Here is a 10,891-nt window from a genome sequence, read left to right on the forward strand (position 1 = left end):
CCGTCGTCCCACCACAACCCCGAACCGCTTCGCGTCCCGGACTCTCCGCGCCTGCGCTGCTCTGCTGGCGGGGACCCCCGCCCCCCCAACTCCCACCGATCTCCGGCCCTCCGCAGCAGGGAGGGTGGGCAGACAGGGCACAAAGGTCACTCCCGAGTGCTGCAAACCGGAGCAAGAAGCGGAAGAAATCAGCTTTCCAAGAGGGGGCTGGGGATAGGGGACAAGGATAGAAGGGGGAGGACAGGGAGAAGCAGCGTAAGGGCCAGGAGAGCTTCCCTGTCACCGGGGCTCCTACACCTTCCCGCACCCGGACATATGCAGGTCCGTGGGGCTGTAGTTCTCAGCCGCTCGACAATTCGACTCCCCCAGGAAGTCTCCCGGGGTACAGAAGCCTCATAACTGCGTCCCCCCTTCTGTCCTAGCATTGTCCGCGCCACACCAGCGCTTCGGGAGGCGCCGGGAGCGGCTGGGTCCCTACCTCCACCAGCAGCCCCAACAGCAGCGCCGCCACCCTAACGGGCAAGCGGCTCATGGCTCCTCCTTGTCCTCTCCGGGTGCGCCCGGCTGCCGGCTCGCAAGCGGGTCAGGGGCAAGTCCCCAGAGCGGTGGGCAGATGGGCTGACTCCAGCCGGGAGCCGGCGCGCGCAGGCTGGGCCAGCAGCAAGCTAGCCGGGAGGTGGGACGCGCGGCGCAGATCTCGCAGCGCTCCGCCCCCGGCCGGCGCGCGCTCCCGACCTGCCCGCACGGCGCGCGCGTCCGCCGGTACCCGGAATCGAAGGCCGGAGTGGGGCGCGGCTGTCGGGCGCGGGGACCCGAGATGCTGAAGTGCATGAGCCAGGGATGGGTTGAGGGACCCCACGGACCTACCAGTGTGAGAGGAGCTGCCACATGTCTTCTCTTTCGGGGGATACGGTATAGTGTCACCACCTGATAGACCGAAAAGGTTTTTCAAAGTGGCAGAGTCTCCGCGGATGGAGGAGGGGCGGAGGTGGCTGTAGAGGAACCCATTCTCGCCTCCTGGTTTTCGGTTTTCTTTTCTCATTCCTTTTCTTTCTGCACGCCCCCTCTCCGCCCCCTGGTTTCTACCTTCTTCTCTCCCTTCCTTTTCTGCCTACAGCAGGGTGGAGGGTCGAGCACCCCGCCCAAGTATGATGGGGAGGACAAAGGGCGAGGAAGGTTGACTGTGGAATAAAGGCTCCCTGCACCTCACCTCTCACTTAGATGTTGATATTTTTCTTCCAGCATATCTTCCTGCCCTGACACCATTGACCCCACCTTGAAGTACCCCTCAAAGCCGTTCGATTTTTTCACAGCACAATTCAGTTGCCATTTATTTGTAAAGATATTCAATGAACATTTGTTGAGATTTGTAAGATGTATTAAATCCTGAGCTTACGGTAGATTGTGTAGAGGTGGACAAGAAAAACGCTCCTGTAGTCTAGAGGGAGAAACACTTAACTATCAGGGTGCTGAGTGTAGAGTACAGGATAATAGAAGAGCATAAAGGTCAGGGACTACCCATAACTAGCAATGGAAGGAGGAGGATTCATGGAAATAAATGTCACTTGAGGCAAATACCCTTTACCTCACTTTTCCAGTCTTCTGTGCACCACCAGACTGTACCTATTAGAACTTAAAAGTGAGGCAGAAAAGAACTATACCACAAGGCTGCCAAGGGTCAGTCAGTGTATTGTAGTGACTTGGCCTTAATTACAATTCTTTTTAGGGCAGAAGTAGGACTGAGGATGTACCCCAGTGGTAGCGCACAGTTTCGGCATGCACAAACCTCTGGGTTGGTTCCCCAGCACCACAGTTAAAAAAAAATTAAGGTCAGAAATTAATTTGCAGAAAATAGCCAAAAGTGTGTTGTATGAAAGAGACCCAAGTATTACCATTTACCCCATGGCAATGTAAATGATCAGTGTCCTGTAAAAATTCAGTGTGCCTTGCTGGGGTTAGAACTTTAATTTTCTAATGTTTCATTCTCTTTCCAAGAATTTCCTTCCCCAACTTTTCAACTGGCTATATACTAAGGAGAGGGGGGATCACCTGTTTTCTTCTTTGAAGGAGTTTGCCATCCTACTGGTTTAACAGTGGTCCACTTTATGCTTGGACTGTAGCCCTTGCTGCTTTGCCACTGAAACTTATTTTTTTTAAAGGACATGTTTCTTTCTCCTCTCCTTGCTTGTCCCTAATCTCCCCTCCCCAATCTCAAGGGAAATAGGATTACCTTTGTTCCTCATTATAGGTGGATTTATCTGTCCTTGAATACATACCCACCATAAGAATAAAGTAATCCAGACTTTGGGTATGGTACCAGAAGATCTCAGAAATGACTATTACAACTCCAACACAAAACATGTGGAATGTAGCCTTTGAATCACTTCTTTAAAAGCCCCTGTTCCTACTGATGGGCAGAATCCGTCTCTAGGACAGGAGTCCCCCGTGTTTCTCCTTTGCCAGCAAAGCAATAAATCTTCTTTTTCTTTTTTTCCCAAAGCTGGCCATGTCTTCATTATTGGATTAGCATTGAGGACAAGGCCCGACCTTTCAGCAACACTGGTTCCTTCATTAATGGGTTAAGATGGAACTTTGACCTGTGTTCACCATGTGTTTATATGCATGTTATGTTTCTATTACATTTTGAACAATATACTAATACCTGATCCAATCCACTTCCTACATCTGTGTTAGTCAGTTTTTCCTCACTGTGACCAAAATACCTCACAAGAACAACTTTGAGGAGCAAAGATTTATTTTGGCTTATGGATCTCAGAGGTCTCAGTCTGTGATTAGCAGCTTCACTGCATTAGCCTGAGGTGAGCAGAATGTCATGGTGGCAGGGCATGGAGGATGAAAGCTGCTCAGCCCAAGGCATCCTGGAAGTAAAGAAGGAGTGGGAGAAAGAAGCCTGAAAGAAGATAAACCTTTCCCAGGGCATGACCCCAATGACCTACTTCCTCCGACTAGGTGCCACCTCCCAGTAATCCATTGAGCATCAGTGGATTAGTCCCAGAATGAGGTCAGAGGCCTCATAATCCAATCACTTCCCTGAAGCCCCACCTCTGAACACATGAGACTTTGGATGGTGGGGGTGGTGGGGGCAGTATTCCAGATACAAACCAAGAATACTCTTTATCTCCACCTTGAGAAGATTGTTTTGATGAGTTCAACTTAATATAATTTGAATAAAAATATCCAGAGTGTGAATTTAGAATGCTAACTATGCTTTCCCCCATTCTGATACCCTTCATGTGTCTTTTCTGTCTAGTTTTGAAGGACATGGTGATTGCTTGGTATTGGTGGAGTAAGTGAGAGGCAAGCCAGGCTGTTTCCTGTTGCACAAATTGTAAGGGCATCAAGTATCACTGAAAAAGTAACAAGACAAGAGAACTGTATTTACCAGAACAACTTTCAGAGAAAGAAATTCTCTGATCAGTTGTTTGGGGTAGGACTGGACACACCTCAGGTAAGAGCTAGCAAGACAGGACCTAGAAGCTGAGACATTTGTGTTACCAAAGGAAAGGAATAACAGACTGAACTTGACTTGCAGCTGCCCTGCAAAACTTTCTGGGGTCTATATGAATGGTGATGAACAGGTGATGAATTTTAAATAACAAAGATTTATCTACATCTACTTTGATCAGAACACTAGTCTAGATGTTGATACACTTGAACAAGATAGATAATGCAGTGGGGGAAAAACTGGCAGAGTGACTGCCCTCATGTAGACATCAATCTAAGGAGGGATGACAAATAATAGAATAAGTAAATAAAGTGTATGTCAGATGGAATTAAGTACCAGAAGAAAAATAAATTAAATAAAGCATTTGGGAAGTAGGACTGAGTGTTGCTAAACATAGGGGTGTCAAGCCAGATCCCTGTGGCAAGTTGCCAGGAGCAGAGACATTCAGGTAGGAAAGGAAACCTAACAAGATTATCAATCAAAGACTCTGGGATAGGATCAGAGAGGCTGGAGACCTAGACTCTCATAAAGATAGTGAGACCTGAATTCAAAGATGAAGTAAGGCAGGGCTTGGTGGCACACACCTTAATTCCAGCAGCTCAAGAGGCTGAGGCAGGAGGATCATGAGTTCAAAGTCAGCCTCAGCAAAAGCAAGGCGCTAAGCAACTCAGTGAGACCCTGTCTCTAAATAAAATACAAAATAGGGCTGGGGATGTGGCTCAGTGGTCCAGTGCCCCTGAGTTCAATCCCTGGTACTCACCCAACCCCCACAAAAATGGATGAAGTGGGGGGCCTATATTTGTAGTCCATTATAAAGACTTAGGATTTAGTTCTGAGAAAAATGGAATATAATTTTAGTGTTTTAAACTGAAAAGGAATATGAGCTAGCTTAAGCTTTAAAAAGATCATTCTGTGTACTATGTAGAAGGGTTGGAAAAGGTTGAGTGAAGGGCAGAGACTGCAAGAGCGGTAAGGAGATTGATATGATTATTGTGAGGTCATCATCAAATTCCCTGGTCTCTGCCCTCAGCATTCTGTATCATAGTGGTTTAAGTGACTATCTCTTCATCTAGGCTCCAGACAAGAGATGAAGGGACTTATAATAGAGATTGGAAGAAGAGATTAGATTCTATCCATACTGTATCTGAAGGCTGACACATGGCATTTTTGATTTTTAAAAAAACTACAAAATGTTCAGTGAGATGTCCAGTACAACATACCTGCAGGATATTGTTATCAAGAATCAGATTTCAGAGGCTGGGGTGGTAGCTCAATGGTAGAACACCCACCTAGCACATGCAGGGCCCTGGGTTTGAGCCTCAGTACCACATAAAAATAAATAAATTAAATAAAGACATTGTGTCCAAATACACCTAAAAAATAAATATTAAAAAAAAGAATCATATTTCAGGAGCCCTATTCTAGGTGAACTGCAAGAAAAGGGTGATCCATTTAGGTAACTACAGTTATAAACTCAGAATATACCTTAATAATAAAAATGAGTAATGCTGCCTGAACAGGATTGGTAAGGGTCATCTGAAATGCCTTCCAAAGTCATGTAGTGGGGGATGAGGAAAGGAAGAGAAGCATTCAGGCATTATTTCTAATTTGAACACATGTAGAAGTTGCCTTCTCAGAGGTCTCCTTATCTGACTAAAAGCGGCAACTTCTGGCAAATGAGTATGCTATACATTTTCTTTTCAGTCAAGTCTACTCCCAAGAAGAAACCCAAAATAAATTTATCATAACTCCCCTCTCAGGTGTAGTTTCTTGGCAATAAATAAGATGGAAAGAACACATGGTTTTGGAAAGAACACATGGTTTTGGCATAAATGTGTATTAATGAAAAGTTTTCAGATCTTCTCTTTATTCTCCCCAGATCCCATTTACTTTTCCTTTTTCTTCTTCTTTTTTTTTAATTTATTTTTTTAAATTTTATTTATTTTTTTAGTCATACATGACAGTAGAATGTAATTTGACATATAATACATACATGGAATGTACATACATCAACCATATTGTCTTTTCTTTTTCTTAAGAGGAGGAAAAGTTTATCTTGGTTCAGGATTGGAGGTCTCCATCCATAGGTTGTTGACTCCATAGCTCTAGGCACAAGGTGAGGCAGAGTACCACAGGGAAGGGTTGGGTGAGAAACTGCTCCCCTTGAGCAGCCAGGATACTTGTCTCTCTTAAAGCAACCTATTTGTGCTGTGTTTTGTTTTGTTTTGTTTTGTTTTTGAACAGAAATAGTTTTCCCCCCTCTCCTTTTTTTTTACCAAGTTAGAAATAGAAGCTTCTAACTTTGACCATTTTGTGAACTGGCTAATTCTTTCATTAGTTGTCCCTTTCATATAAATAAACCCTTTTTCCTTTTAATCTGTCATTTATTAGTTTAATTTGTAAGCCCCAGGTGTTAAACATACGAGATGTTACAGTTTGGATCTGAAATGTCTCCCAAGGTTTGGTCCCCAGTGCAGCAATGTTCAGAGGTGGGGTTTTGGGAAACTGATTGGATCCTGAGAACTCTGATCTCACTGATGGACCAATCCATTGATAGATGCATAATTTAATGGACTTTTGGTTGATAGTGGAAACTGTGGGAGGTAGGGCCTAGTTGGAGGAAGCAGGTTACTAGATGGATGCTTCAGAAAAGTATATTATGTCCCCCAGCCCCTCGTAACTCACTTTCCTCTTTGCTTCCTGGCTGGCTGTGAGGTGAGCATCATCTTCCACCCCAAGCTCCCACTTTTGCTGCCATGTTCTGATTCGCCTCAGGCCCAAAGGAATGGAGCCAGCTGACCTTACACTGAAACCTCTGAAACTGTGAGCCACAATAAATCTTTCCTCCTTTAAGTTGATTTTCTCATGTATTTTGTCACACCAATGGAAACATTTTATTTCCTGACAAGGGTGATAAAGGGAATTGGTGAATGGTGAATAAAAAAATGAAAAATGACAAGATTGGATAAGGCATGGGGAAGTTTGGAGATATTGATTTAGTCAATGATGCTTTCAAGCTTTTAATAATTAGAACAATGTGATAGTTTGGATACTGCATAGATTGGCTTTGTAAGGGTAGCCCTACTAAGTAAGATCTTTTAATTTTTTTCTTTCACTAGGTATAAATACATTACAATTTTTTTCTTTCTTTTTCTTTTGGTACCAGGGATTGAATCCAGGGCCACTTAACCACTGAGCCACATCCTCAATTCAGCCTCACTGCTTGAATAATTCAAAGAGCTATATGTTAAAGGGTTGGTCACCAACCTGCTGAACTAGTGGAAAGTGGCAGCAGTTTTTAAGAGATGAGGCCTAGTTGGAGGAAGTTAGATTGTTGGGAGCGTTCGCTTGCAAGGGATATTGGGACCCCTCTATCTTCCTCTCTCTCTGCTTCCTGGCCACCGTGATGTGAGTAGTTTTCTCCACCACTGTCATCCCATCATGATGCTCTTTATTCTTACCACATGTCCCAAAGTGACAGAGACAACTGACCATGAACTGAAACCTCAGAAACAATGAGGCCAAATAACAGTTTCCTCTCTTTAATTTCTCTCGGGTATTCGATATGGTGATAGAAAGCTGACTAACGTGTGCCTTTCTCCATTATATTTTTTTATTAAAACAACATAATTTAATAAATTCTAGTAGCAAGCAAGAAAATTTTCAGTATTAGGTCACACGCTATGCTACCAGTACCTTTAGAAGATGATACAGAACTTAATCATTCAGAAACTGGAAATAAATATCATGGTGCATTTTTTCACAGATTAGGCATTACCCCTTGGGGAAAAAAATAATCTTTAAAAACCTGTCAACTAGTGGGAGGTGGGACTAGACTGGGCTTGATCTGTCTCCAAAGCCTATTCATCCTCTTTATGCCAATGAAAAAATTCCCTTATGAGCAGTAACTAGGAAAGTGTTTCCATACTAATGAGGTTCTCAGAGTTCACTGAAATACTGATGGGTTTTCATTGAGCAAAACTAAGTAACTACACTGGTTGATAACAGTGTGATTCTTTAGTTGGTCATGATTTTAAATCTAGATGAAGGAAGTAGGTTATGAGGTGTATGCTCCAGAAAACTAACTAGACAGAATAATTAAGGCCATACTTTTCACTGGCTTTGTTTGCTTCTAGGAACTTTTCTCCAAAGCTCTTCTTGAGTAAAAACTAGACCCAAGGTGCTCATTAGGACTTTTGTTGTGCTTCCTGAATAAATATCCTTGGGTTCATGTTTGACTCTAAGGGCCTCAGATGTGTTTTCTAATAATGATAGAAGCTGGTATCTCTGCACCAGTAAAGATCATCTCAGTTCCTAATGAGTGCTCCCTGATTGCATTTTTACTGAGGTGCCATTGTCACAGACTCTTGCTTCTATAGCCAGCTACAGTAGAGTCTAGTCAGATGAGGTCCTCTAAGATGTTTCAAAGGACAAAATACATGGCTTTTTAGTGGGTTCCTCTCTTTCATAACTTAGATCTAACACACTATAATCACATTTGTCTTTTTTAATAAAAAATTACAAACAAGCTCCAAACTAAGTTGTGATCACTTTGAGGGCATGCACACATAGGTTTGTTTTTGTTGCTTAAAATGTGGCACAATGTTAGGATACATAAAAAAAGTTATAGAATAAAGTGAACAACAACAACAAAAACTACCACCACCACCACCAACACCACCAACAACAACAACAACAAAACAGAGATAGATGGCTATTTTTTTCTTTGTGTCTTCTTCATTCAGCAGCAGCCTGGAGTGTAGACACTGACATCTGGGACCATAAACATGAGGTTTATCCTTCTAGGAAAGATGGAAGCAGCAAACTGTGGAGCCTGGATCCCTGGTCATTTTGTGGATGAAGAACTGCTTTCTAGTCCTTTGTTACATACATGTGACTAGTAACTTAATTGAGAAACACCAATCTTATTTAAACCACACTGGCATTATGGTCTCCATTTCTTGAAGCCAAACGTATGCTTACATCAATTTAAGAAATTAAATTCTCTGACTAAAAGGCAGATTTTTTAAATTAAATTTTTTGATTTCTATATGACAACGGAATGCATTGCAATTCTTATTACACATATAGAGCATAATTTTCATATCTCTGGTTGTATACGAAGTATATTTACATCAATTCGTGTCTTCATACATGTACTTTGAATAATGATGATCCTCATGTTCCACCATCATTTCTAACCCCCTGCCCCCTCCCATCCTCTCCTACCCCTCTGACCTATCTAGAGTTTGTCTATTTCTTCCATGCTCCTGCTCCCACCATGAATCAGCCTATATATATATATATATATATATATATATATATATATATAACCCCAAACATTCGGCATTTGGGGGGGAGGGATTGGCTAACTTCACTTACCATTATCTTCTCTAACTCCATCCATTTACCTGCAAATGCCATGAATTTATTCTCTTGTATTGCTAATATTCCATTGTGTATATATGCTACATTTTTTTATCCATTCATCTACTGAAGGGCATCTAGGTTGGCTCCACATCTATTGTGAATTGTGCTGCTATAAACATTGATGTGGCTGAGTCCCTGTAGTATGCTATTTTTAAGTCCTTTGGAAATAGACCAAGGAGAGGGATACCTGGGTCAAATGGAGGTTTCTTTCCCAATTTTCCAAGATAGCTCCATAATGTTTTCCATATTGGCTACACCAATTTGCAATCCCAATTTGCAGTGTTTGAGTATATCTTTTTCCCACATCGTCGCCAACACTTATAGTTGTTTATCTTCATAATAGCTGCCATTCTGACTGGAGTGAGATGAAATCTTAGAGTAGTTTTGATTTACATTTATCTAATTGCTAGAGATGTTGAACATTTTTTCATATATTTGTTGATTGTATATCATCTTCTGAGAGTGTCTGCTCAGGTCCTTGGCCCACTTATTGATTGGGTTATTTGGGGGGTTTTGTGTGGTTTTTTTTTTTTTTTTTTGGTGCTTAGCTTTTTGAGTTCTTTATATACCCTAGAGATTAGTGCTCTATCTGATGTGTGAGGGGTAAAGATTTGCTCCCAAGATGTAGGCATTCTATTCACATCACAGATTGTTTCTTTTTCTGAAAGTAAACTTTTTAGTTTGAGTCCATTTTATTTATTAATTCTTGATTTTAATTCTTGTGCCACAGGAGTCTTATTGAGGAAGTCAGCCTAATCCCACATGATGGAGATTAGGGCCTATTTTTTCTTCTATTAGATGGAGGGTCTCTGGTTTTATTCCTAGGTCCTTGATCCATTTTGAGTTGAGTTTTGTGCATGGTGAGAGATAGAAGTTTAAGTTCATTTTGCTGCATATGGATTTCCAGTTTTCCCAGCACCGTTTGTTGAAAAGGTTATCTTTTCTTTAATGCGTGCTTTTGGCACCTTTGTCTAATATAAGATAATTGTAATTATGTGGGTTAGTCTCTGTGTCCTCTATTCTGTACCATTGGTCTACAAGTCTGTTTTGGTGCCAATACCATGTTCTTTTTGTTACTATTGCTCTGTAGTATAGTTGAAGGTCTGGTATAGTTATGCCACCTGCTTCACTCTTCCCACTAAGGATTGCTTTAGCTATTATGGGTCTTGCACTATTCCAGATGAATTTCATGACTCCTTTTTTTTTATTTCTATGAGGAATGTCATCGGGAGATTTTGATCGAAATTGCATTAAATCTGTATAGTGCTTTTGGATGTTTGGTCATTTTAATAATATTAATTCTGCCTACTAAGAGCAGCTCTGTGCCGGGTTTCTGTTCTCGCAACTAAGAGGCTCAGGGGTCACTCTAGTTAAACTGGGCTAACTGGGCTCCACAAAATAACCACACAAGAGACACAAATACCTTTTTCTTTGGGGTCGCTGTGACGGCTCCTCTGACCTTAAGGGTCTGCAGAAAGAGAGAGAGCGAGAGCACGCGCTGACCCCTTTTATTGAGGAGAAGCTATTCAAATGAGGCAAGGGGTCAGGTTTCAGGGGGCTGAGTCTATCTTCATGATGTCCACTGTCAGCAGGTTGACTGACACCTGGGTAGGCCACACCCAAGGGCACAGTAAGAGAAGGGGACACACAAGGCACTTCCATGGAAGATTCTATCCTAAACAGGGCAAGGGGTTATATTACAAAGCAACAGGTGAGCATAGCTGCACCCATGGGGCTGTAGGAAGATACACCCATTTCTGTGACTGAGGGCCTCAGCACCCAGTTGGGGAATGTAACTCAGTCACCCATAAGGTTGGCTTCCCACAGCTCTGTATTCATCTGGTCCATCTTCTGAGGCCTTCTTTGATTTCTTTCTTTAGGGTTCTATAGTTTTAATTGTGTAGATCTTTCACCTCTTTTATTAAATTGTTTCCCAAGTGTGTGTGTGTGTGTGTGTGTGTGTGTATTCTGTAATACCCTTTTATTAACCTGAAA

At 42.3% G+C, this 10,891-nt stretch overlaps 1 protein-coding gene across 1 annotated transcript in view; it reads right to left on the reverse strand.

Moving 5' to 3' along the window:
* Vopp1 (VOPP1 WW domain binding protein) overlaps positions 1-675 on the reverse strand; it is a 96,989-nt gene extending 96,314 nt beyond the window's left edge. Inside the window, exon 1 of the mRNA XM_026412219.2 lies at positions 479-675. Coding sequence (XP_026268004.2) covers positions 479-532 — 54 coding nt within the window. The 5' untranslated portion in view covers positions 533-675. The remainder of the gene's footprint in view (positions 1-478) is intronic.
* Positions 676-10,891: the final 10,216 nt, after the last annotated feature.

This window comes from Urocitellus parryii, chromosome 3 (assembly GCF_045843805.1).
Source record: "Urocitellus parryii isolate mUroPar1 chromosome 3, mUroPar1.hap1, whole genome shotgun sequence".
Classification (NCBI taxonomy): domain Eukaryota; kingdom Metazoa; phylum Chordata; class Mammalia; order Rodentia; family Sciuridae; genus Urocitellus; species Urocitellus parryii.